This window comes from Beauveria bassiana, assembly GCF_000280675.1.
Source record: "Beauveria bassiana ARSEF 2860 unplaced genomic scaffold BBA_S00010, whole genome shotgun sequence".
NCBI lineage: Eukaryota > Fungi > Ascomycota > Sordariomycetes > Hypocreales > Cordycipitaceae > Beauveria > Beauveria bassiana.
In genome coordinates, this window is record NW_007930845.1 from 802974 (window position 1) to 829336 (window position 26363).

General features: G+C 53.8%; 10 protein-coding genes across 10 annotated transcripts; 3 read left to right on the plus strand and 7 right to left on the minus strand.

The window, feature by feature from the left end:
- BBA_04594 (tRNA splicing endonuclease subunit) lies at window positions 1–1659 on the minus strand (the record flags this gene model as incomplete). Its single annotated transcript, XM_008599691.1, has 2 exons — window positions 1–95; window positions 222–1659. 2 exons carry the CDS (start codon window positions 1657–1659, stop codon window positions 1–3), a joined length of 1533 nt encoding a protein of 510 aa, XP_008597913.1.
- A 1649-nt stretch (window positions 1660–3308) lies between these two features.
- Window positions 3309–4649, minus strand: BBA_04595 (arrestin domain-containing protein; the record flags this gene model as incomplete). The annotated part of the gene is made up of 3 exons (XM_008599692.1): window positions 3309–3551; window positions 3610–4494; window positions 4563–4649. The coding sequence occupies 3 exons, from the start codon at window positions 4647–4649 to the stop codon at window positions 3309–3311; spliced, it is 1215 nt and encodes a 404-aa protein (XP_008597914.1).
- A 1709-nt stretch (window positions 4650–6358) lies between these two features.
- Window positions 6359–6947, plus strand: BBA_04596 (cyclophilin type peptidyl-prolyl cis-trans isomerase/CLD; the record flags this gene model as incomplete). Its single annotated transcript, XM_008599693.1, has 2 exons — window positions 6359–6436; window positions 6522–6947. 2 exons carry the CDS (start codon window positions 6359–6361, stop codon window positions 6945–6947), a joined length of 504 nt encoding a protein of 167 aa, XP_008597915.1.
- A 562-nt stretch (window positions 6948–7509) lies between these two features.
- Window positions 7510–9743, minus strand: BBA_04597 (heat shock factor protein; the record flags this gene model as incomplete). The annotated part of the gene is made up of 2 exons (XM_008599694.1): window positions 7510–9214; window positions 9274–9743. 2 exons carry the CDS (start codon window positions 9741–9743, stop codon window positions 7510–7512), a joined length of 2175 nt encoding a protein of 724 aa, XP_008597916.1.
- Window positions 9744–10974: 1231 nt separating this feature from the next.
- On the minus strand, window positions 10975–12609 carry BBA_04598 (cyclophilin type peptidyl-prolyl cis-trans isomerase/CLD; the record flags this gene model as incomplete). The annotated part of the gene is made up of 1 exon (XM_008599695.1): window positions 10975–12609. The coding sequence occupies one exon, from the start codon at window positions 12607–12609 to the stop codon at window positions 10975–10977; it is 1635 nt and encodes a 544-aa protein (XP_008597917.1).
- A 377-nt stretch (window positions 12610–12986) lies between these two features.
- Window positions 12987–14126, plus strand: BBA_04599 (origin recognition complex subunit 6; the record flags this gene model as incomplete). Its single annotated transcript, XM_008599696.1, has 1 exon — window positions 12987–14126. One exon carries the CDS (start codon window positions 12987–12989, stop codon window positions 14124–14126), a length of 1140 nt encoding a protein of 379 aa, XP_008597918.1.
- A 249-nt stretch (window positions 14127–14375) lies between these two features.
- On the minus strand, window positions 14376–15404 carry BBA_04600 (short chain dehydrogenase; the record flags this gene model as incomplete). The annotated part of the gene is made up of 3 exons (XM_008599697.1): window positions 14376–14832; window positions 14888–15218; window positions 15281–15404. The coding sequence occupies 3 exons, from the start codon at window positions 15402–15404 to the stop codon at window positions 14376–14378; spliced, it is 912 nt and encodes a 303-aa protein (XP_008597919.1).
- A 2665-nt stretch (window positions 15405–18069) lies between these two features.
- BBA_04601 (uncharacterized protein) lies at window positions 18070–19825 on the plus strand (the record flags this gene model as incomplete). The annotated part of the gene is made up of 3 exons (XM_008599698.1): window positions 18070–18316; window positions 18398–18431; window positions 18496–19825. The coding sequence occupies 3 exons, from the start codon at window positions 18070–18072 to the stop codon at window positions 19823–19825; spliced, it is 1611 nt and encodes a 536-aa protein (XP_008597920.1).
- A 215-nt stretch (window positions 19826–20040) lies between these two features.
- Window positions 20041–21188, minus strand: BBA_04602 (NAD dependent epimerase/dehydratase; the record flags this gene model as incomplete). Its single annotated transcript, XM_008599699.1, has 2 exons — window positions 20041–21053; window positions 21161–21188. The coding sequence occupies 2 exons, from the start codon at window positions 21186–21188 to the stop codon at window positions 20041–20043; spliced, it is 1041 nt and encodes a 346-aa protein (XP_008597921.1).
- A 1664-nt stretch (window positions 21189–22852) lies between these two features.
- Window positions 22853–25115, minus strand: BBA_04603 (putative ATP-dependent peptidase; the record flags this gene model as incomplete). The annotated part of the gene is made up of 2 exons (XM_008599700.1): window positions 22853–23269; window positions 23325–25115. The coding sequence occupies 2 exons, from the start codon at window positions 25113–25115 to the stop codon at window positions 22853–22855; spliced, it is 2208 nt and encodes a 735-aa protein (XP_008597922.1).
- Between the last annotated feature and the right edge of the window lie 1248 nt (window positions 25116–26363).

Consider the following 26363-nt stretch of genomic DNA (forward strand, 5'->3'; position numbering starts at 1 on the left):
TCAGGGTGGAGAGCTAGCCGTCAGGGTGTTGCCGCATGTGTAGTGTAGCTTGCGTCCCTTTGATTTGTGGAATCCGAAATCACGCTTCTTCAACTCTATGAAACCAATAATACAATCAACTGTGCAATCTATTAACACGAGCACAGAAAAAAAAGATGCAGAATCCCCTTACCGTCCTCTTCCCCGCCCTCTGCCACCACGCCCCCTTCCTCTCCCTCCACCCCTCTTCCCGCCAGCGCCGCCGCCGCCGCCTCTGGCCCCTCGCCTGGCAGCGTCCAGCCTCTCGTAGAGCCTCTCCTCGCCAAACGCGCCCTCGCCAAACCGCATGTAGTTGACCAGCCCGCGGTCCACCACCGCCACCAGCACGTTGCGGTGGCCGTGCTTGAGCCGCTGGTACAGCCTCCCGGGGCCCTTCCACGCCGCGTTGCTGCTGGGCTCGTCCAGGGGCGTCGACTCGAGCAGCGCCGACATTTCCTCCAGCGTGGGCAGGCTGTGCAGGTCAGTGTCGGACACGGCGATGCGAAAGTTGGGCGTGGGCGGGCTCCGCTTGGAAAAGGGCGCGCCGCCAGACTTCCACACATGGAAGAAGACCTCGTAAGGGCTCCGCGGCGACGACGACGGCGACGACACATTGTCCTCTTGATGCGTAAAAGTGAGGCGCCGCTGTGGCCTATGTCGTGGGAGCAGACTGAGCTGTTCGTACACGGGCGTGTACGCACGGTAGAGGCCGGGTGATACCAGTGGTCCAAAGGAGTGCTTCTTGGGCTCTGTTTGCTGCTGCTGCTGCACATCACGGCCCCATCCCACTAATGTGAGTAGCCATTGAAGCAGTGCTGCTCCAGCCGTGTTCGACATTGTTTGTGCCGTGTCGGCGGAGCGAGCATCACTCTGCTCCCCCGGTGCACGCAGCACATGAAAACCTCCTCGTTTCAGATGCGTAAACACTTGGTACCTAGGCAGCGAGATCTTTCCTCGTTCTCCGTCCTCGCCCAAAAGTAGCGAGTATGCCGCTTCCAGGCTCACGGGCATGCCCACGTCGTAATCATCCGGCCCGCTGGCTTCGCCTGGGCCCAGCAGTTCGCCGAGGTCCCTGTACGGCCACCAGAGGTCCAGCGTGCCACGCTCGACCATGTGTAGCGCCTCCTCCGGCAGTAGCCACAGTCTCCCTACGCCAGGCTTTTGCGCTTCCGTGCTGTTGATGCCCGCCGGCACAGACCGTCCAATGTCCTTCATCCAGCTCCCGCGCTCGTGCTCCACGACGACGACGCGATCTCTCAGCATCAAACGCCCGTCATCCTGCTTGGGGTTCAGAAGACCAACTGGATCTGTGCCATCTTCACTCCAAAAGTCGGGCACGTACCATCCGCGAACCCATCCGTCGCCCCGATGAATGCGCGTGTAGCTGAGCACGTCCTCGAGCGCGCGGCGGCTCGTCTCCAGCACACCGTCTTGCGCGCGGGTTCCATGTGATTCAAAGTCCTTCTCGCCCTTGCGAATTGACTTGCTTGAGATGCCCCTCTTGTCAAACATACTCATGAACAGTTTGTAGTCGGGCATCTCATCTTCCATTGCCTCCTCAGCCGCCGCGGCGCCATCAGCACCACCGGCGCTGGGCGGTCTCGCAACGATGGCCGGGTTGTCGTCGTCATCAAAAGACATTGCACTGTTCTTTGCTCTTTGCCTTGGTCCTCGAGAGCGTGTCACTCGTGATGATCCGTGGTATAATAGCGCCTTTGACGTGCCTGCTGAGGCTAAAGGTTTTTTGATATGTACCACCAAGCCTGACTCGGTCGAATCAATACCAAATCCTGGGGTCTGGAATAAAGGGTATTGCGGGAATTCCTGACGCGTCAGATTCTTATAAAGATCAGAATAAAATGTTTTGTAGAAAGAATGGCGTCCCAGCACTGAGGCTTCAAGAGTCACTTCACCAGGCAAAACCGAAAAGTGGACTCGAGTCGTTACGCTGCGATAGCTCATCCCAAATCAGAAAGCTGTATAGTAATCAATAAGAGCCCATCTTTTTAACAATCGCGAGTCTGGCCGAGTGGTTAAGGCGTTGTGTTTAGGACAAACTGTTTCTCCTTGGAGAGACGATAAGAATATCCAAAACCGCAATGGGCATCGCCCGCGTAGGTTCGATCCCTACGGCTCGCATGTTTTTTTGGCCATTTTTTTAATGCTCTTCTCTCTCTCTGCTTTATGTATGGAAAGTGATTTCATTTTTGCGTCACAATGTTTCTTTTTCATTTTCTTTTTTTTTCTTTCTTTTTTTTTTAATATTCTCTCTTGGAACAGAATCTTCGTGTAGCAAGAGGCCCTGCTCATTCATGTCGTTGGCGCCATCAGGCTGTTGTCCCAACGGGCGCGCTGTTGTTAGTGCTGTCGGTGCTGTCTAGATATTATTCCTAACTCGATGTCGTGGCTATCATTATTATCGTGGTTACTATCAAGAGAAGTGCTGTTTGCACGAGAGCTCTTTGCCAAACGTACGACCTTGGTTGGTACCTCTGTAGTATAGCAAATGCTGAAAAGTATCGTGGAGCTCTAGGTTACGGCCTTCATTACTTCTTGGATATTACTGTCAAACTTACGCACGCGCGTGAAACTGTAAGCTGACTGGCAAAAAACGATGTCGTTTCGATCCACACGAGCTCGAGCTTCTTATTGATGTCTGGTCAATCTCGAGAAGGAGGGTCGACTCTGGTGACACGCCTAGCAATTGCATCTTCTGTCGTCCGTTGTGTGAGGGGAGACGTACTTCTGTGCCTGCACGGCAACGGTTCTGCAAACACCTTAACTTGACCGCGAATAGTCGGGTAGCTGCTTGAGGTGTCCAAGACTTCAATAACAACGAGGTGCTTGCCCGCCGCTTACGGGATGTACGCTCAGGAGCTTCGGTCTGCAGAAGCTCTGCATTCCCCCTTTCACTATCAAGATGATGTTTTTCTAAATCGTAAAACATGCCCGTTTCATTTCGTGACATTTTTATTATTTGGAAGCGTGCTAGCCGCTAGGTAGGCGCACATGCAGCCTTTGCAACATGTTTCGTTGCGACAATGATCCAACCACGCCACCTGAATGCCAATATCAACCACTAGAGTTAACATTCTCGTCGATATAATAGAGCCAAAGCACATGTGCCGCAAACGCCGTTACCCAATGCCCGATCCAAACGCTGTTCGCCAAGTAGAATTTCGTAACGAGGTCAAATATAAGTCATGTATATGTACGGGGGTACTTTACCCAACTGGACGCTGTCTGAACCACGCAGACGCAAAACATTATAAGAAAAGTACATCTGCGGGCTATTCGATAAAGGGCTTGTTCTGTCCGCCGACGGTGCATAGACCGAGAGCCCGAATCGAGTCACGATCGCTGGCAAGAATAATGGTGCCTGCCGGTAGCATGGGGTTGTTGGGGTTGACGTGGGAAGCATCCTTGGCCGCCTGCTCAATCGCGTCCATTTCCTCTTTGCAGGCTTGCTGATCCAGAGGGCATATGACAATGGGTTGTCGAATCATAATATCGCGTGCGCCGCTTAATTGTACCTGCACATGTCAAGTTAGACAGGAACAATCGTCATCAGCCTCCCACGGGCTCACATACCTTGATATGGAGGAAAAACTCAATCTTGTAGAGTGATGATTGTGTTGTAAAAGTGGAAACCTCATACAAGGGAAAGGCCGGCTTTCCTCTCTTGATGAACCCGTCGGCGTCACGCAAGTTATTGCACGGGAAGCACAGGCCGATGTTGGTGGCGTAGCCGGCCTCGGGCATCCTTGTCTTGACGGTCTGGGTCTGCTTGGCCACTGCTTTGATCTTCCTTGTTGGTTCGTCTCCTTCGGGATTAAATGTAATTTCTTCCTCCACCGTCAATGTGATTTTATCAATGGTGACCTTTTTGGCCTTGGCCGCCCAGTCCAGGTTGGGGGACAATTTTATATAGACGGTAATGGGGTCGCCCGGCCCGTAGCTCCCTTTCGGTAAGGTCATGCCCATATGCACGAGGTCACTCGAGCTGACGAGTTTCGATTCGGGCATGTTGTACATGCCAAATGTAGAGAGAGTGTCGTAACGTTGTAATGGCATGGGTAATGTATATTTGTACTGATGGCTGTAGCCCTGCTGCACAGTAACGGTGATTTCGTAATAAGTCTCGGCTGTCCTATTTGGGAGCTGTAGCGACGCGGGCGGTATTCGGCGGTTTACTTCCTCGCCACCTTTGCCAAAAGGGATGAAGAGCACAAATGGAAGATCCATGGCCACGACGCTCTCCGCCTCTTTGCCCGAGGAGCAGCGAAAAAGGAGCACCTCTTTGCCGACCACGTCGGTAATCTCCTTTCGGGCCGTGCCTAAATGTCGCTTGGCAAGATTATCGGCATCGGGGTGTATGGTTTCGCGGCGCAATAATGATATTCGGACGAGGGAAATCGGGACGGGCATGGAGAAGCCCTGGGCAGGGCGGATTTCGACCTTGCCTTCGACGCGGGGCTAAGCTCACAGAGGTCCCATGTCAGCACTGGGCAGACAGAAGGCCAGATTCGAAATGGATTACTTACCAAGGTCGCAGAAATTCCCGGATACCCCACGAGAAAGCTGCTATTAGGAGGCCCGGTAACCCTCACACTCGCCTGAGTGGTTGCCATGGCGTCATACGGGCGTCCACCACGACTCGGGCGCAGAGGGGCAGTGAGCGGCGTGTGCTGCAAGACAAGAGTGGCGCTCCTGATAGCTTATGTATGTTCTCACAGGCTTGCTATAGGTAGGGTGCTTCTTTAATCGAGGGGAGGCTGAGCTCTGCGGACGACGACGCAAGCTTTGGACCGGGGGCTGGCAGTTGGCACCGGAAGCCAAGGAAAGAGTCCTAGATCGGATGGAGAATGGAGCTAAATTTGGCAAAGTCGTGCGCGCGGGACCATGGCCTGGTGGAGGACGACGTGGAGAAGTAGATGGTGAGGTATATCGAGCGAAAGAGGATAGAGGTCGGTGATGTGCACGGAAGAGGAGGCAAGATAGGGCAGAGCGTTGGAGAAGCGACAGGTGAGGCTGGCGTCAAGCTGGGAAAGGCGATTATTAGCGGCCCTTCTTGGGGGGTAGGTATTGACAGAAGCTGCGTCCAGGCATTGGCCGCTGGTGTCAGTAGTCCACCAACTCACCTGTAAAAAACCGCAGCAAATTGATCTTCTTTACTTTCCTCTTCGTTTGGCTGGATTTCAAAGGCCAACGTGCCGTGTCTCGAAAGCCTGTGCTACCTACCTAGGTAGGCTGTCTTGGCTATCCAGGGCTGCCGGATCGGGCCTCGTAGCGCGTGTCCAGCTAGAAGTCAGGCTGACTGACGCAGCGGAGAGGGCCGTTGGAACGTTGGAGGAAGCGCCCAAAAAGCGCAAGGAATTAAAGGCTAGAGTCTGGCTTTCAGCAAGTTGGTCGGTGTGTGTGAGAGAGATGCGATTCAACGACAAGGATAAACAAGACCGCACATCTAGAACGGAAACGCCCTGACGCTTGTTTGGCGGGGAACTCTGCACACACACACACCAGAGCATGCTGTCAACAGCATCAACACGCGCAAAAGGCACAGCTTGTCCCACAACGATCGCCCAGCAAAAGCAGACACCCGTCACACGGAAACTGTCCCGGCAAGCCAGAGCATGGATGATTTACCTACCTACTCCATACGGATACAGAGCCATTGCTACCCAACCAACTAACTGACAGCTTTACCGACATCTTCATCGTCATTTACAGGCTGCTGGCTGGCAAATGGCTTCAAAGGATTCGACCCCTCCCACTGCAAGCCATTCATAGGTAGGTAGCCTTGCTCCTCCGCTGGCTGTCTCACACAAGGCAGACTTGATGAGCAACTTGAGGTAGCCAACGGGCCGACTGCTGGGGCTCGAAATGGGACCCCAATTGCAACAATCCCAGTATCATACAGGACCGGGTATCAAATGGCGAACCCTCGCTTACACAAATGAAAGTAAATATAGGGCGACGCCTTGTAAATATTCATTGCAACATCTAATAATAGGTAGCCGCGCATGCCAACGCCTTAGTACCGTCTTTGCGCGGATACAAGTATGGGTCATATCACAAGCGCTACAACAAAGTGTCCAAATGAACAAGTGAGAGGGAAAAAAAAGGAAGAAAAAAACGAGCAAGCTAGCACAGAAGTCGAGACCTCGAAATATCACCCCCAAGCCCTTGACTTTCTCCATGATCTAATTGCTGTAAATCGACCTGCGCTGCGCAGTGGAGAATGGCCGCCCAACGGTGTACACACAAGCAAACCACGACCTCAAGTTAGCACCACTTCCACGACCCTCCAAACTCTGCCTCTGCACCATTGGCCGGCGCAATGTCCGTCACACTGCACACATCTCTCGGCGACCTCAAAATCGAAGTGTTTTGCGAGAGCGTGCCCAAAACCGCCGAGGTACGTACGTCCTTTCTTCCTCTTTCCACCCCGTTCCCAAACGCGCCCCCTCCACGCGGTCGCATCACTCAACTTTTCTGCGCAGAACTTTCTCGCCCTCTGCGCGTCCGGCTACTACGACCAATCGCCCTTTCACCGCCTCATCCCGCAATTCATGATCCAGACCGGCGCTCCTGCCGTGCCCTCGCCCCCCGATAACCCCAAGGGCGGACGGTCCATCTGGGGCGGCGTCTTCGCCGACGAGATACGCCCGGCTCTGCGGCACGCCGACCGCGGCATCGTGTCCATGGCCAACAAGGGCCCGGGCACCAACGGATCTCAGTTCTTTATCCTGCTCGACCGCGCGCCGCACCTCGACGGCCTCAACACCGTATTTGGCCGGGTGATTGGCGACGACGGGCTCGCGACGTTGGCGAAGATGGAGGCGGTCGAGGTGGACAAGAAGAACCGCCCGAAGACCCCGTTTTGTATTGAGCGCGTGACGGTCCATGCGAACCCGCTGGCGGACTGAATGCGACAGGCGTTTCAGACCACACGAAAATGAAAGAGAACGAAATGGTATTCCCCCATTAGCTCAAGGCTACGAAGATGAAGCTGCGACTACTGGCGCTCAAGCTCAACACCCGATGCAGGATGATGAACGAAACCGCACGGAGTTACACGGCAAATGTCCGAGCTACAACCGCCGAGCAGTCATGGGGGCACCTGAAAGAGATGGCTGCTCTCAAGACCGTCCATCAAGTATGCTGAAATACGCACGCCACATGACCTCACAACCACGATCGGTAGAGCCATATTGAGGGGTATAGCTTTTGTGTACTGTATAATAGCAGGCTACCTGGTCGCCACGTCATCACCGTCCCTGTACCGGATACTTCAAGAATACCCATGATCCGCCCGCCTGTTCTGCGAGCAAAACACCTTGTTTTGTCAAAATCATCCATCCCAAGACCATTCTAAAACAACGTGATCCTCCCACGTAACAGCTCGCCCGCTGGGTGCGCAAAGTATTAAAAGTGTAAAAAGCAAAGAGAAGAAAAGTAACACGCGAGAAGAGACATTCACCGTCATGGCTAGGTCGTGCGCTGGCGCTTAGAATCTCTGGTAGGACTGTTCAAGTCATCGCGAAGAATCTCTTCTGTCCCTGTCGGGCTCGGAGTGTCGTTTCTTCCCTGCTGGACCGCAGCGGCCGCGGCGGCGGCGGCCGCGGCGTCGGCGTCCAGATTAAAGTTGAAATCGGTCCCGTCGCCAAAGCTGCCGTCCTGAAAAAAAGCATCGTTGTTAAGGTACTGGTCCAGGTCCACGTTATTTGTGTCAAAGAAGCCGTCTGACCCGTCCAAACCAGGGATGCGGCCCGACGGGCTAAGCGGCCCGAGCAATTCGCCCAGTTCACTGATTTTGGCATCTTGATCGTTTTGCAGGCGCTGTAAGCGGTCCAGCTCTTCCTGGTTGGCGCTTATGTGATTGAGTGACGGCGCGGGCATCATGGGCGATCGCATAATCGGTGACAGAGACGGCGGCGACGGCTTGGTGGCCGCATCGGGCTGTGGCGTAGCGGACGTTGAGCGACGTTGCGATGTGGGAGCCCGGCTAGGCAGCTGTGCTGATGAGTTCGGCGTTGCGGATGAGCCGGGTGAAGATTGGTTGGCCATAAAGTTGACGAGCTGACTGCGCTGGTCGTTATTCAGCGTGTTGGGCGCGTTGGCTACGAGTTCGGCCGCTCCTGGATCCAGTGCTGTCGGGGTGCTGGTGGCGTTATGGTCGTTTATAATCTTCATCATTCGCTCCTGCGGGTTGGCCTCGAGCTCGTGGCGCAGCGAAGGCGATGGCGTGTCCGTGTCTAGAAGCTCCGTTACATGGCCCATTTCGGGGTTATGAACACCTCCAGACTGGTAGTTGGAAACAGACGGTGATGGGCTCTGCTGGGCAGAAGCCTGCTGGTCCGGGATAGGCGGCAGCAAACCTCGCGTACGCTTGTTCGCGGCACCTCCGAGAGAGCCTGAAGGATCCATCTGCGCCTGGAAAAGGTCACCGAGATCGACCACGCTCCCGTGTCCTTGCTGACCCTGGCTATTCAGCATACTACTTATCATGTCGGTAACATTGCCAGACCCGCTCTGGTCTTCGAGCGTCTTACGAAAGACATTGGCGAGAAAGTTAAGTATGGCATTGATAGAGTTCTGATGTCGGTCGTGCTGATTTTGAAACAGTAGCGCCTGGTTGTAGAGCTCGTTATTGTTACGCTGCAAGGCGTTGATAGCTCCGAGAATCAGTTTCTGCTTCTCCCGGACCTTGTGGAGCTCCTCGTGTATCACAGACAGTTCTTTCTTGGGCGGAGCGGCGCTCTCTGTTGACGGCAATGTGCGGCCGGCGGGGATACTTGCGTTGTTCGGGCTGGGCTGGTTGGTGCTCTCCTCGTTGGCAATCTCATCATCGCTGCCGCCTTGCCCGAAAGCACTCTTAGTTGTCGCTTCTTTCTTGCCCTTGGGTTTGTTGATGAGCCATAGCAGGTTGGGATGTCCTCTTCGGAAATAAGGATTTTTGTACTCATTGGGACTCTTATTCTTCCTCTCGCTGGCGCGCATGGAATTGTCGGACAGGCCAACACATTTATGGAAGCCATACATGTTGAGTTGCCGAACGAATGAGGCGTAGTTGTTGTGTTTGAAGAGCTCGGGAATCAACTTCTTGGCGAATTCCTCCTCGTTGAAAACTATAAACGAGTCGCCCCTCTCCGACCAGCGGATGAGATCTTCATTTTTGCGCTCTTCCAAAAAGCTGTGTACGCGCGTTAAAAGTGAAGAACAACATGTGAACGTGGGGATGCACAAACGAACCTGCTAAGTTTCTGTATAAATGGTGGGATCTGTTTGCGCTTGGCGTGCGCCTCACGCTTGGCTTTGGCTGCCAGCTCTTCCAGCTTCTCCACGCTCTCCTCCTCCGGGTTGCCCTCGCCGTTGGTGTGCTGCACCAGCGCGCCCTCGACATCGGGAAAAGGAGTCCAGGGATCTGCGTTCGGGTCGTATGCGCCTCGCGCGTTCGTCGGCAAGAAAGACTGGTTCATCGGACGGCGAGCCACCGCGTTGGACGGCCCTGGAATGGGCTGCTGGAACTGACCGGCATTGGGATATGGGCTCGCAGCGTAGACATTATTGTCGAGAAAAGCGGCGGTGTCAGCCGCACCGCTCCAGCGCGTCATCGCATCGGACATGCCGTCTGATGGGAATGCTTGCTGCACATTTTGCTGCATCGGCACAATCGGCGACACGCCAGGCGCTGCGCGTTTTCTGGAGTTTGGTGCAGACATTGTCTGGCGAAGCTGACAACTGCTGGCAGAGGAAGGGCCGTGTCGGGTTGTGGGGTTATTGCTATCGATGTCTTTGTTGTTGTGAGGTGCTTGCGTTGCGTGGTCGGATAGCTAAGCTAGTAGGTGGTCGAAGAAATTGACAACGAGGCAGTAATAAATATTGCTAGATGTCAAGGATATAGGTTCGCGAGTTTACCGCATCGAAGATGTGCCGTAGTTTGGAGTGTGAGTATGATGGGGGTTAAAGCGCGTTCTGCACACCACCAAGAGGTCAAAAGAACGTTGGCATGCAGCGGTCAACAGATGACGTGTGCGCAGCAAAAATCAAACAGCGCAATCGACGATTTGTGATGCAGCCAGACCGCGAGAGAAGGAGGTCCCGCCCGTTTGGCAGTCGCAGTGCGATCCGTCTGGGATCCGCTCTGGAAACTTTTCACAGATCTGGCACTGCAGCCACAATAAAAGGGCGCGTTTTCGAATATATTGTGGCAGTGGGTCGCAATAACGAAAATGTACAAGACCTGAGCAACAGAAAGAGTCAAAGGTCTGTCGCCGAGGCTCTATCTCGTCCTGCAGCCGGCAAAAACGCTTCAAGTTGACATGCAAAGCCAGAGGTTGGACCAAAAAATGTCACCAAATTAGCGGGCAGTAGACAAGGCAGCCCCAGATTTGTCCAATCATGACCTCTGCTGATGGCTCACGATACGCAAAAAGTCGAGCCTCGCTCTGCCTGCACGTGACTCTTAGTGGGGGACGTCCACCTACAAGGCTGTTCAAGATGACGTTGCTGTCGTCGTGGGTCGAGACAGTTTATTGAAAATTACGGAGGCGTAGTTTCATTGCCAATTCGCACTGTTCTGCTTTGCGGGGCTCCAATGATGATTTTACCAGATCTCTTCAACCAGCGTTGTGGGCAGAAAGAACACTTTTTTCACCTTGAGTCACATATTTTGCCCGTCATACAAGATTGCAAGATCATGCACTGCCTTGCGCCGAGGTCGGTGGGCATTTTGGGGCGTTAGAAGTCAGCACGGTACAATAGGGGAGTAGGTATCAATAAGGTATGCTCTCTTGACTCTCGCAGCGCGGACTGGTAGAAATAGGTCTGAAGCTTCACATTGTCATCTCAGAGGTATTACGAAGTTGGTGAGCAACCTCGAGGCATTGCGGAACCTCACAATAGCATGACACAATGCGACGGGGTATCATGGTATCATTGAAATGCTCTCTATTATTTGGCGCCACGACCTGCCAGCGATGCTGCCTGAGACATGCGAGCATTTTTGGCCTGGTCCCGCCGTTGATCCCACGTACGTGAGGATCCTCCTGGTCGGGCATCTCTCTTTGCTCGCTTCTCCTCGCGCATTGACTGCTCTTTGCTTCGAGGGTCAATGACAACAAGTTCTTCCTCTGCCTTCTTACGATTCCTCAAATCCTTGCCGAGTTTATCGGCAGCAAATGACAGCGTGTGCGACATCCAGCCTTCGTCATCGCTCTCATCCTGTTCTTGCTTATCCCATGACGTACAGCTCTGGCAGTTTGCGATAAAGTGTAGGTCGCAGAGCTCTGCTTCATCGTCTCCGGCTTGGCTCTCCTTGAACCCGCCACCGTCCTCGTCGCCAGTTTTGACCAGCTCCTTTCCTGGTGGCGCTTTGTCAAGCCGTGACTGGAAGCCCTTGAGGAGTTTGAGAGTAACCTGATCATCCGGAGTGATGGCGCTAGAACCGCCCGCCCGTCTCTTGCGCGCCCCTCGAATGGACGTTTCCGGAATCATTGACGCCAAGGTTGACTTCTTTCGAGGCTCCTCGTCTTTGACAGCATGTATAGTCCTTCTCATGGAAGCTTTTATAGCAGCCATTTCCTCGTTGGCTATTTGCAAGGCGGTTTTCTTCGGTACCTCCGGAATCTCAACTGCTGCCTCATCATCGCTGTCTTGTGTAACTGCTGCTTCTGGTTTTGCGGGTTGCACGGCTGGCTGTATTGATGTCGGCTCGACCCCATGGTCCTTGACCTTGGATGTGATTGTCTTTTCTTTCTTCGATGCTTTCGATTTTGTAGATTTTTCTTGGTGCGCTTCCTCGGCCGAACCGTCGTCTATGACTATTCGCGTGTCGAACTTGGCCTTCTTTGGCAGCGAAGGGACTTCTTCGTCGCCCTCCTCGTCCCCAAAACTGAGAAGTTGCTTTCCGGCTTTGCGCTTCTTCTTCTTGTCCTTCTCTGCCGGCTTTTTCTGCTGATGCGTAGCCACGCGTGTACGCTTTACCATGTCCTCGAAAGGATTTACCAAGATCTCGATGCGCTCAATTTTGACGGCGTACATTGGCCGGTCTGTGCCCTCCTCCACCTCGGATTCGCCAATCTTGGCCAGATTGTAAATAGTATCGCCTGCCACGCGGCCGAAGAGTGTGTTCTTGCCATTCAGCTCCTCCGTCTTGTCGAGGGTAAAGAAGAACTGGCTCCCGTTCGTGTCGACATGGCCTTCATTTGCCATCGCTAGTAGTCCGCGTCTATTGAACTTGAGGCGCGAGTGAAATTCATCCCTAAAGTTGATGCCCGTCGGTCCAGCATTCTTGCCGTGACGCTGGTCCATCGGCCAAGGGTCCAGGTCGCCGCCGAATGCGCCGCCGTCGTAAATCGATTCGCCACCATTTCCAGTACCGGTTGGATCGCCTCCCTGTAGAATAAAATTGGGCACTAAACGATGGAAGATTGTACCGTCGTAGTATCCGTCGAGACTGAGCTGAAGAAAGTTGCGACAGGTCAATGGTGTCTGCTTCGCGAACAGCTCGACTTGAATCTCGCCAAGCGTAGTGTGGATAATGGCAGACGCCGTGGGCTGAGGCTCGAGATTGTAAATGGCCGACATGACGGAACCTGCCGCACCGATAGCACGTTTGTTGATGCTCGATGACCGTCGTCGTTGTAAAAACTGAAGTCGCCCAAGCTCCAGATTTCGGTCTCGATCCGCCCCACACAAGAAAGGCATCAGCCAAGACTCATATTAATGGGAGTACCTAGACACGTAGGCCACTTTGATCTTTCAATTTGACTGACTTTTCAATTTTGGAGAGCTAGGCTAAGGAAGTAAACTGTGTATTCGAAAGTTAAACCCCTAAAACCTGACCTCTTACTCTGAGCGCCTGTCCACATACGAGTCCCCATCCTCGGGTCGGGACAGAAATCGCGTTTGACGCGTTTGATCGCGCAGGTACTGCGCTTTACTCACCAGCCACAATCAACACCATGAGTAGACAACTTGAGTTGGCGCTCATATCTCTGATGCCATCATATGGCACTGATCTTCCACCGTCACTTGTGGAGCTCGCAGGCTCCCTGCTTGCGCAATCAAGAAATCAAGCAAGCACCCTCAAGGCCGAAGAGGAAATTGCCCGCTTGTACGCTTGCGCGCACATTGCGTGCGATCGCTTAAAGATACAGCTTGATCTACCACCTATCGAGCCTCGTCCTCCTGTACCACCTAGGATATACAAACGACTCTATGCCCACCTGGACAACATTTTACCGGCGGTTGCTAGTGGCGCGCGACGCAGCTCAGGCCGTGTTCGCACGCCAGTGGCCAAGTTTGGTGCCGAGGAAAGCACAGCCAGCTCACCATCGCGACCTCTGCCGTCGCGCGCGACACCAACAAAAGACCAGAGCTTAGGTCAATTCCGCAAAAATACAACTCCCATAGGCAAGAAGGCGGCCGCTGGGACCGATGGTGAAAGTCAAAGGACAGGTCTGCCACCCTGGGTGGCACCAGTCATTCGGTTCTTTTGTGTCGAGACTGGAAGCAAAAAGCTAGCACCCACTATACTAGCAGGCACAGAATCTATTTTATTCCCGGGAGGCCAAAAAATGGAGGAAGACTGGGCTAAAGGCCAGATCACAGAGGCGCTGGCTGCTGTCATATACCACGTCACAATACGATTTCAGTCCATCACAAACGGGGTCCCCTTTGACAACAACAGCTATGCTCCCATTCGGAAAGAAATCTTGGGCATCCTCGGCAAGGCACGCAAAGAGGTCGTCTTTGTTGGCGCAGAAGACGCCGGAGCCTGGGACGGTTGGACCAATGTCAAAGCCAAAGATTTTGATGCCATGGTTGAGGCAGCACAAGCAGCGGAGTGGTTGGATAGCGATTGGTACAGAGGGATCAATGAGGTGGCTCAGAACATTGGAGATGGCAATGTGAATACGGATGAAGGTGATGAAGGCGCGCAGGAAGGTGCCGTGAGACGTGCCGATACAATGTTTCAAGATCGTTATGATTTCCTCAGCGAGACTCGAAGAGCAGACTATAAAATCTGGAAGGACACGCAACTGGCGAGGATTGAGAAGCTATTGGCTGCACAGGGTTCTATGGATATTGACACGCAGTAATGTCTCCAGATGCCAGTAATACAAATGATATATCTGGCTGTTGTGATACACATCCTGCGGCAATTTAATACCGGAAAGACCTGACAACACAAAATGGAAACACCTTGTAGAAGATCGGATGGCAGCCTGTAATGACGGCGAGACATTGCAACTGAGTGGAACAAAGCATAGCAATCATTACAACATTCCGGTCACATGCGTGGTTTCACCAGAGCTTGAATAACCAATGTGAGTATATACTTGGTGCAACTAAGCCAGCTTTCCGAGAACATATGGGTGGCCAGCACTCAGCCCACCGTCGACAGCCCATGCCTGGCCGTTAACGTAGCTCGATTCATCGCTGCCTAGGAACAGGGCGACACGCGCAACTTCGTCAGCATGCGCGCCGCGCTTCAGAGGGTTGATCTGTCCAATCTTCTTCTCGGTTCCACGAGCTCGCGCGGTCTCGTATACGGGCGCCGTCATACCAGTCTCGATGATGCCAGGGCAAATGGCGTTGATACGGATGTTGGTGCCGGTGAGCTGGTAGGCGACTGTCTGGACGGTATTGATGACGGCAGCCTTGGAAGCTGCATAGGGGGTGGTGCCCGCGTTAGAGCGAATGCCAGCGACGGAAGCGGTCGCGATTATGCTACCGTTCGACTCGGGCTTTTCTGTAGACGTTTTTTGCATGGCCGGAGCGGCATGCTTGGCGGCAGCCACGACACTGCAAGGATGTTGGCATTTCGATGCTCATTGAAACACGCAGTAAAGTATCTCACCTCCATGAATTCGTCCTCATTACTTCCATGTAGTCCTCTTCAGTGTAGTCGGTAAACATGCCGTACTTGCCAATGATGCCGGCATTGGCAAAGAAGATGTCGAGGCGCTTGTACTGGGCTAGGGCGTCGTCGACAACGGCCTTGACCTTGGCCTCATCACCAGCGTCGAATTGGCGAACATGAACATCCACCGAAGGATAGGCAGCGATGATTTGTTTCTTGTGGCTTTCAAGGTGAGTACCGTCAAAGTCGCAAATATAGATGGCTCTGGCGCCACTCTCAGCGTACTGGTGAGCGGTGGCGCGACCGATGCCCAGAGGTGAATTGGCGCCTGAATAGGAGATGTCAATGACAATTGTTTGAATTGTGTCGAGTCTACCAGTCTATCCTTACCCGTAATGATGGCGACCTTGCCCTGGAGGCGAAGTCCGTTGGAAGGGCCGGCTTTGCGCTGGATGGGCGGCAGACCGAGCTGCTTGCCTAGAGCCTCGATGCGATCCCGTGCTTGATCAGCCATTGCGATGTGAATGCGGATGATTGCGTGGTACACAGCCGTGATGACATGAGGCTACAGATGCAGGAAGCCGGCTTTCTAATCGTTGTGATGCATCGTTAGATGGAATGGGCCGTGATAAACTCCGAACCTGACCTGCCGAGGTCCGGGACAGCCCAAATCTTGGGGTAATTGGGCGATAGGCACGCTAGCTTCAGCAACAGCGGGGTTGACACTCCCAAAATCTGTCCACAGGCCTGCATCCGCCCAACAACACAAGTTGTAGGCGGTTCCTGGACGCTAAAACGCCGCGCTGCAGGACGGACATTCAGCCAGAATTGGCCAACTTGGCTAGGCTTGATGCGACGCTGTGAATGACTGTCGGAAAAGTGGAATCAAACGAGATTCAACTTAGAAGGGGAACAAAAAGAGGTAACGAGATATACATAAGTTGATGGACCCTCGCATGCCTCGTCACCCACTACCTCACAAGAGCCAGTCTGCCCGGGTTGGCACAGACTTCTACCAGCCTGCCACTGTTTGCTTCCTTCAACAACACTAGGAACCGTTGATTGCTCGCACGTGAAGCATTCCGACCTCATGCAACTGTTTCATCCATCTGTTCGTTTCATTCTGAGTCAAATAGCCTTTCGACCAAGCTCCCACGTTCGCTTTTCCTATTAACCATGGCCGCCGTCATTCGCACCACGCAACTCTGACATTCCGTTGCCCGAATGCAACGTTCTGCTCCAATCGGCCAAACGTGGCCATTGTGCTCTTTGTCGCTGAACGCTTCCGAAACATTGCAAACGTAAATGCAATAAAATCGATTGCGACAGCCGGCCGAGACCAACCACAGTTGCGGAATCGAGCCAAGTAATGGCTGCTCTAGGCACGGCAGCTGGAAAATCGAGCCACACCCTTTCCTCCTGGCTCGAAAGGTTTGCATCTGCGCATCACCTACCAATACGCCGCGGCCATTCCGCTGGGCGTCCCGCGGTGCAACTCACACATATCTGCCCGCTCAGCCAGATACAGAGCTGTCTACATGAGCAGCCAGTTTGCGCCGTATCGCGCAGTGAAACAATGTTCCAAGCCATTGCGCCTGAGACAGGCCCGTGTGGCCTAACGGAAGTCGATGCGATCAACTCTATCGAGAATCGAGCTTTAGATTTTCGGCATGTTTGCTTGCGTCAAAATGTAGCCCGACTTTGCCAACTCTTGTGCAAGACAGGCAACGAATGAGCAGCGACTCTGTAACTACCTAATTACGACGTTGCCCCGGATGCGAGCTGGTCTTGGCATCCGCAGCTATTTGGTTACCGCCAACCAAAAGAGGCATCGACGGGCCTCCGTCTTCGCCCTGGTGCCGACGCGGAAAAAGAAAAAAAAATCGCAACGCATTAATCAAATTCTCCTTTGTTTGAATGCGAATACTCAATCAGCCAGACTTTTTCGACCTATCGACGACAGTGAAAAACTCGCCAAGTTCATTCAAAGCCGGATTTCGAGACCGCCATCCTGCAGGCTGTAGGAGTGTCCTGCATCAGGTCCTTGGCGGGGTGAGACGATGCAATCCATGTTTCGAATGTGGACCCGTCACAGACACGCCTCTCACCTGTCTTGTAAGAAGTGTGTGAGAAGTGCGCCCATTTTCATTCAGAAAATTAAGGGGGCCGAAAACTATACTCTTAAACCGCACTCTGTCGTCGAGTGCCCTTCTTCTATGAGGTCTTCGTCAGCCAATGATTTACACCAGGGCCTTTCAGTCATTCGTACGCCCCACGTCCAAGAGGCGACCAACGCGAGGCGGACTAATAAGCAAAGTCGCCGAGACAGTCACGATGCCGAATGTAATACTGCTTCACTGGACACTGACTGATTCTGATCCTGACGTGATGAGAGCAAGGCTTCGGCACAGCCGGTTTGAACAAATAGAAACGTGTCATGACCCCAGCCCGTTTCTGCCGCGCCTCAGTTGCAGAATTGCACCGTGCTCTCGCCAGCCTCTAAAGACACTTATATCTCAGCCTGCTATCGCCCCTGTTTACCCTTACTCCCTAACTTGGAGTCTGGAAACTTCGGACGGATGCGTTACGCAGCAACTCGTAACAGCGGGCCACCCCGAAAACCCAACGCTCGAGGGATTGTACACAGTATGACGCTGTAACGCCTTATCCCTTCGATCCAGCGCAACTCATCTTTGTGTCCCTATTCCCCAAACACTGTCACTTGAACAAGCCTCTTTTATCTGCTTTCGAAATTGCGTGTTTAGGAAAAAGCAATCCACGACGCCACGCGCACTCATCATCGCCCCGAGTTAAACCGTGCCAAAGCACCCCGAGCATCATTGCGCTTCTCTTTTGGGTTGGGTAGGAGGGAACTTTTACAACAATTTTTTTTGCTGTCGTGGAACACACAAAGATTGTTCATCTCGACACGCGGTGCGACGCAATAACCGAGCCAGCTCGTATCCTTTCATTCAACCGAGTGCCTGTGCTGCGATCGCGTCAGAGCAGAGGCCTGGCTTATCCATCACAAAGTCCGCCATACAATTACCTTTCAGTCAGCCTCTTTGTCCATAATATTGCAGCAGACCTCATGCCTTGCATTCAGCAAAACGAGTTGACTGCGACATCTGTTGAAGACGGATCTGCACGATATTTACCTACCCAGCGTCGAGTTAGCTATGGAAGCATGCGTTGGAAGCACATGGGGCGCCATCGCTGTCAACGTGCAAAATGCACCGAGTTGCGTAAAAGGCTGCCGAGACAGCCTCCGACGGCTACTTGCACCCGATGAAGATACGTATGTGGTCTTTTGCAGGGCACTCGTGCAACTCGACCAGCCTCAAATGTATGATATGCTACTGGGGTTGTACTGCTGCGATGCGCAACTATGCGGCGTCGATAATATTGCACTGCCCGGCTTTGACCGTAAGTACAAGCAGCCGCTCTCCCGCCACCATCTTTTTATAGGTCACAGCACATATCGATGATACTGACGGGCTGACATAGCAAATGTCGACCATTTAATCAACGTGTGCGCAAGGTAATTCGAGTTTCCCTGTTCCATAGATATCATTGCCTGTGTTCAGTACTAAATTAAGCAATAGCCTAGGTTTTGGACCAATCAAGGATCCTGGGCCACCACCTGCGACGCATATTTGTACCAATACACTTCTGCCCAGCAGTGATATATCCTGTTCAAGGACGGTGATATTTCCAACAATTGTTTATCCTACAAGTTACCAGACGACTCCAGTTCCTACCAAAGCCTCGACGACTACAGAGAACACGGCTTCTACGACCACGGATAGCACAGCTTCGACGACCACAACGAGCACAGCTTCGACAAGTCAGCAGAGCACATCTTCAACGACAGAATCAACGCCATCTTCGACGACTATGCAGAGCACTACTGGGACCACAGACTGGTCGAGTAGCACTACAGTTATAAGCACTACCATGTCGAGCACCACTGGAAACGAAGCTGTACCGCCCACGATAACATCCATAGTAGATCCGCAGCTATCGAATAACATCTCCGGTGCTTCCAAAGACGATGCATCGGGCGGACTATCTACAGTAGCAAAGATTGTTATCGCAGCAGCCGTCAGCGGTGCGATACTGGTCGCAATCATTGCTGTCCTGTGGCACTGTCGGTATCGCAGAAAGAACAGAGAACCAGAACCGACAGAGAACTATCAACCGAGCCCGATCTTGGGGCCGCCCATCACTCCCTCTTCTCCGGTTATGGCCCCATCGCCCTCCTATGTAGGGCGTGATGGGGCACCACTTACACCACCTCCGAGACTCCAAGAGAGACGCCTTCTGCCTTCATCATCATCGGAGCAGCTCGTTGAGAGAGGCGGTTCGCGTCTACGACAAGGTTTTCACCTCCCCACTGGGTCAAGAGCAAACCTTAATTCGCCATATGGCTCAGCCGTTAGTCCAGCGTTCGCCATGTCTGCGGTCGTCACTGGGGAGCGTCAACCCTCGGCGCCACAGTCAGCGAATCGAGTTGGAACCCCCCACGGGAGCCCAACCCGGAGCCAATTTGCTAGGATTTCGTACACATCGTCACTGGCCGACCCTGGGCCGCCCCCCGATAGGGAGCTTCCGACCACACCGGCCCGAATGGCAACGGCGCACTCCAGGAGTCGGTCGCGCCCGGACGTGTCACCCAACGCAATCGGCGTGGCACTGGCATTTCCGCCAAAGGAGGATGACCTGTCCGCTCAAGCTAGTAATGAGAGTGGGCAGAGCTCAGAATCCAAGATTATGACGGGACCTATGCGCGGCAGCTGGGGAGAGAACAGGGTAGTGTCAGGGAGTGTAGAAGCGCCGGCGCAATTGGCGCCTCGGAAGCAGACAACGCGGCGTACGAGCCGCAGCCCTATCCTCGAAGAACAGGAGTTGGCGAGAATGGCAGGATCCTACTGAACTGCAGCATCACGCGAGGACTCTGAAAGGTAAACGATGGGGCGACGACACATGCATATATAACGAGTACAGGAAAGATCCTTGCACATACAAGACTATATTAAACGGGGCACAACATACCATTGGACAACCAAATATAAATTTTAATATCTCGCATTCATCTATGAATCTGACCACGCACATGAAGCCTACCCACAAGTCCGCAGCAGATTACACTAGACGCTCAGTCCCTTGAGCGAGCCGACCAGATCTGTGATGCTCTTCTCCAGCGACGTCCACTCGATACCGAGCAGCTTGTTGGTTGCTGAGCTGTCGATCCGGAACAGCTTCTCTGCCGGCGGCGCCTCGCCGCCCTTGACATCCGGGCCAGGCACGGCGTCGCGGCGCTCCGGAAAGTGCTTGTACACGATATCCGCGACCTGTCTGTTGTCAAATCTGCCGCCAACGACAAACAAGCGCTTGCCGCCGGCCTCGGGACGCTCGAGCGCGCGAACGTGCGCGGCCGCCACATCGCGCACGTCGATCCACAGCACCATGGTGCCCGTCTCGGGCAGCTGCGTCTTCCACTTTCCCCGCAGCAGCTCGACGACGCGCTCATTCGACGTGTTGATGGCGTCTGCGCTCTGAATGTGGTGCGCGACGGGCCCAAAGACGAGCGGCGGGTTGACCGTCACCAGGTCGAAGCGCGGCTTCTCCTTTTCGACAAAGTCCCACGCCGCGCGCTCGGCGAGCGTCTTGGACACGCGGTAGCCGGCCATTTTGTTCTCGGCGGCGTCTTGCGCCGTGTTTGGGTTCCACGACGCCTCGGTGTACAGGGTGTCGTGGTCCCAGGCCTTGGCGGCGTCGAGGATGGCGGCAAAGGACGAGGTGACGACGACGCGGCGCACGCGGGGCGCGTGGGCGGCGATGCCGCGCAGGATGCCGACGGTGCCGTTGACGGCAGGGTCGATGAGCTCGGTCTGGGCGTCGGTGAAGTTGTAGTGGAAGGGGGAGGCAGTGTGCAGGACAGAGGTGAGGCGCGCGCCGTGCGCGGCGAGGACGGGGTCAAAGGCGGTAGGGTCGGCAATGTCGCCGACGGGGACGACGAGAAGGTGGTCGGAGGAGGACTGTGAGGGGTAGGCAGCGGTGATGGCGTCGGCTTTGGCTTGGTTGCGCACGGTGGTGATGACGGTGTGGCCGGCGGCGAGGAGGGACTCGAGGATGTGGGCGGCGATGAAGCCGGAGCCGCCTGGATGTTTGAAGAATGAATGTCAGAATAGGGTTTCTTGTTGGAAGAGCTCCGGGAGGTGGGAGAGTCTTGCATAGTGTGAAGCTATTGCGGGAGGTTCGGCTTACCAGTCAGTAGAATCGTTTCAGCTGCCATTGTCAAGGTGTTGTGGACTGAAGTCGTCTGACAATGATGCGAGTTGGGAAATGATGGATAGAATTGCGTCGTTTATAAAACAGACATGAACCAGTTTAAAAATACAGACAACTAGTCCCCGCCATCCGAAGCTCTTCCCTCCCCTCTCTACCTCTCACTCTTCCCCGTCGTGGTGTGCTATCGCCGCTGGCTGCTCCCCGCTCCCCCACACCAACAACGGAGGTAAGAGGAAAGGATAACGACTGACGTCAATCAAGAGCTCCATCACGTTACAATCTTTCATAGTTTGGGGACGCTAGTCCCCTGCTAAGCTTAGCCCGGGGGGTAAGCTTGGCTTGCGACGGAAGCCCAAGTTTACAGGCCGTGGGTTTCTGCGCCGTGCATGTATCTGCATGCAAAAGAGAGAGAGAGAGAGGCATGCGTTTTAGCCGTGGCGACCTGCATGAGTTACAAGTTGTTGGTCGATGCCTATAATAACGAGTGGTTGACATGCCAACTCACGACGAGGAGCGCAGACAACCAGAGAAGGGAGGGCGGTTCAGCGAAACCACTTTGTTAGGGACTTTGACGTAAAAACGCAGTCCAAAAAGAAAGAGGAGCAAGAAGATTATGTTCGACTCTGCTGTGCCCTCACAGGATCACAAGTTCTTGCCCAGCCATAGTAGGACTTTTTCAAATCGGGCATCGCCTAGTCTGCCTGCCGTCCGGCCGTCGACGTGTAATCAATCCATCGCGGCCGGACTCACACAAGCCCGCCGCAGTTTTCGGCGATAAAAAAACATGCTGCCTGCCTGAAAACTCATCAAAGTGACTCACTCAGATGACTCTTCAATCCGTTTCGCAGAACAAAAAAAAAATAATCAGTCATTTAATGTGAAAGTGTTTGTGAGAAGTTGCCGAGTTTGCCGAGGTTTCCGGCTTGAACAACCAGTGGATGCGACGGGCAGTACAAAGGTTGGAAGAAAAATAATGAGGCAATCCCAATAATGACTGACGTACACTCATAGGACAAGTTTGCGAAGGAAAGAAAAAAACGATAGATTAGCGATCTGCCGGGCTTGTTCCCCGTTGAGGATCCAGTCTGCTCGCCAGGAACCGGAAACTCGGAAGCGGAAAACGCTGAGGGCCGGCTGATGCGGCATCGCTGAGATCAGTGGCGAGAGCTGCCGCTCAAAGTGCTTTGCTATGTTCTGCTATGCAATCTCATGCAATCTCACCCACGAAATGGAGTACCCGGCAACGGCCGTCTTAAATCATCTCCTCAGCCGCTTCAACTACACCCCACGCAGTTGATGTGCATTCCGCTTCTAGTCCCCAGCACCTTTCACGATGCGCAAGCGGCATAGTGAACAAAAATGAAAATGTATTGCTATCCTGTTGGATGCGGTTATGCTGATATCTTTTTGCTGATTTTGGTTGTCACGCAATCGGTAATGTACAAAAGCCTTCTCGTAGCCCTAGTTGCTGCACAATGCTTCAACTCGCAGCCCGTCTAAATGATTCGAATGTGATGCTTCTTCCTTTCCAATAACAAACGGAATCCTTTGCCCCTCTCGGCTCTGTCGCGTGCAGCTTCACACTCCTTTCAATCTCTTGATACACGCCACAAGGGGATACAAACTCAAGAGGTCAAACAAGAAACACCAACGCCCCCCCGGTGCTTATCAGTCTGCAGCAGCCGGAGGAGCCGGTGATTCAGATTCGGGTTGAGACACATCGCCCAGCCCAGGAGGGGTGCTTGGCTCGGTTGGAACGGGTATCACCATGGGCCCGCGGGCAAGCACTGGCTTACCGGGCAGAGGCTCACCACGAATGACCAGCTCCACCTCTTCCTTGTCCAGCGTCTCGTACTTGACCAGCGCTTGGGCTAAAAGATCCAGCTCTTTGCGCTTGTCCGTCAAAAGCTTCCGTACATCTTCGTACGACTTCTTCAAACTCTTCTGCACCTCCCCCTCGATCATGGCTCTGGTTTCCGAACTTAGATTCTCGTAGCGGCGTCCGTACTCCATGGGGCCGAGGGTATCCGACATGCCAAACTGCGCGACCATCATGAAACCCAAATCTGTAGCGCGGGCCAAGTCCTAGCAGTCTCCGTTAGTATTCAGCCCTTGCAATTTACAGCGTGGTAAAACTCACGTTAGAAACTCCCGAGGTGACCTTGTCATCACCAAAGCGCATCTCTTCAGCCATCTTGCCACCGAGAAGCATGCGAATGTGGGCAGTGTACTCGGCGGCCGTGGTAGAGTACTTGTCCATGGTCGGGACATGCGCGGTGTGGCCCAGCGTTCCACCCTTGGGTAGAATCGTCACCTTGTACAGCTTGGTGTCGCTGTCCTTTTCGAATAGTTGCACAATAGCGTGACCAGCCTCGTGATAGGCAGTCATTTCCTTTTCCTTTTCCGAAATGACCATCGACTTCTTATCAGCACCCATACTTACACGATCGAAAGCCCACTCGAGATCGGCTCTGGAGATGATGCTGGCTTTGGCGCGACTGGCATGAAGCGCGGCAAAGTTGAGCATGTTCTCCAGCTCGGCACCAGAGCGGCCCGGAGAGCGAGCAGCAACTGCCTTGAGATCGACATCTGGCGACAGCTTCACTTTTTTCGCGTGGTGCTCCAAAATGGCAATACGCCCGCGGACGTCGGGAAGGCCAACCTCAATGTGACGATCGAATCGACCTGGTCGGGTCAGCGCTTTGTCGAGAAGCTTGGGCAAGTTGGTAGCGGCCATGATGATAATCTTGGTATCTTGATCGAATCCATCCAATTCAGTAAGGAGCTGGTTCAGAGTCTGCTTGGAGTGGGCCTGGTCGCGAGGATTACGCTTTCCGCCAATCGCATCCAGCTCATCAATGAAGACAATAGCAGGAGACTTGGACTTGGCGGCGGAAAAGAGCTCGCGAACGCGTTTAGCACCGACACCGACGTAGACTTCGTCAAACTCGGATCCAGACATGTAAAAGAATGGCACACCAGCTTCGCCGGCCACAGCTCTGGCGAGAAGGGTCTTGCCAGTACCGGGCGGGCCGACAAGAAGAACGCCCTTGGGAAGTTTGGCACCGAGATCGGAGAACTTTTCAGGGTTCTTGAGAAACTCGACAACCTCCTGCAATTCTTCCTTGGCCTCTTCGCACCCGTGAACATCTGTGAATCGAGTGGTTTGGTTTTCGGCCTTGACCTCGGAGTCAATCTTGCCACCAGCGCGGCGGAAGGAGCTGAGTTGCTCAATGACAACAGTGACGGCGACAAACGAGAGGTAGGTAACAAGAGCAAAGGTCAAAACGAAGCGAACCCAGCGAAAGATGAACATGCGCGTTCTCTCTTGCACCACGACGTGAATTGGTTCACCTTTGCCACCAGCAGTAGCGCTGCCGAGACCACCATGACCAGCAGCAGCGTTGGCAATGGCAGCCTCGGAGTCGTATCCAAGACGTCCAAGGGTCACACCCGACGCAGCGCCAGTAGCAGTGTTGGTACCAGCGTTCAAAGCCGCTAGCGCCTTTCTGAAAGCGTCATCCGTCGCGGCATTGGTGCCGAACCGGCCGGACTGGTAGCGCTCGACGAGGATGCCAGGCATATTGGCGCGCAGCAAAAGTTGGTAGAATACATTTTGCGCATTAGCGTTACCAGGGTTCCTGTTGGCGGACTCTTCGGCGGTGGCGAGCTGGTTCCTGGTGATGCCGTTTGATGAGGTGCCAAAGAGGCGACCAAGGGCGGGCGAGTTCAATCGAGGTCGGAGGTTGAGGGCGGTCGAGAGGGCAGCGTATTGTCGATAGGCGAATGGTGCGAGCGATAGTCTGGACTGAGGCTGCCCTAATGCGCGTTGCGCCTGAAAAGGCGCAGAGAAGCGCAGCGATGCAGCTGGCTGAGCGGCGGCACGCAGTCCCAGTCGGGAGAGCGGCGCCACGGCTCGGAGATGAGCCATGGCTGCGATAACGCGAGTGCGGTAGAGAGGGGAATCTTGCTATGTATATCCGTATAATGGTCGCTCGGCCTTGGAATTGGCTGTTGGCTCGGAGGCAGTTGGATCGGCGTTGGATCGAGGTAACCTCCGACGCTCGTGATCAATGACCCCTGCCCTGGGTGTGCCGTTTGGCGCGGGTCAGATAGGCCGAGGATTTGAAAATTATTGTATCGAGAGCAACTATCTCGCTTCACGCATCGTAGAAAACTCTGGCAGCCCAGCTGGGAAGATGCGGTGTAGCTGGCCTGATGCGACGACAACTTTGGATGGATATTTGCCCCAACATGTTCCGAAAGGCCATGACAACGTTCATTGACGAACGTGCTTAGTCATGCACCGCGTTCAGCCCATTCGCTGGTACGGGTGCGCCACCAAATCACCTGACGGAAGCAGCTAGAAATAGCAACGACTTATTAATTCGGCTGCTGGGGGTCATGATGCCAAATCGCTGGGAGCCGGCGGTTTGAGCCAGGGCAGTCCTATCACCATCGATAATGCATCAAGTAGCGATGCCAGATCAGATTCGTGGAAATCTCATCTGGAAGCGATCTCGCCAATGGCAGTCCATCATGCACACATCATGCCATTGGTGGGAACGGTGGCACAAGAGACCACTTGCGCTCATGTCCAAACCTCATTTCAACTCCTCTGCAATCACCCCTTCGGCAGTCAGTCATTTCTGCCTGACCGTTGCCTACCTATATTTTATGCCCATTATGCCCATCCTGCTCCTGCGTCGCGCCAACCGTCATCTTGGGCGCAGAAAAATGGTCCCAATTTTCGGCAATCAGGAATAGATGCGACCCAATCCTCCGCAAGCGTGCCGCCTCTTCTCCTCGTAACACTGTACCCATTTCATTATCCCGTACAAAGCAGGCGAGTTACTTCCGGGGTCGGCCGCAGACCAGGTGAGACAAGAAAAGAAGAATTTGAGCACCACGTCCGAAAGTGTGGAAACACAAAGAAGGAAAAAATCTCGGGTGCCGTAATTCCACCCGCGAGATTTGTTTCCGAACCGGCAAAAAATTCATGTCTCACATAAGGGGGGTGAGTGCAGGCACAGCCGTGCAGGCTCGGTACTACTCCATACAAGGCACAGCTAAATGGCCCGGCTTCCTCTTAACTTATAATGGGCGGGGAAAAAGGCGCGCATGTAATGTTTGTGATGTGTCAGAATGAATACAAGTGCAGGCTAACAATGAAAGAAGC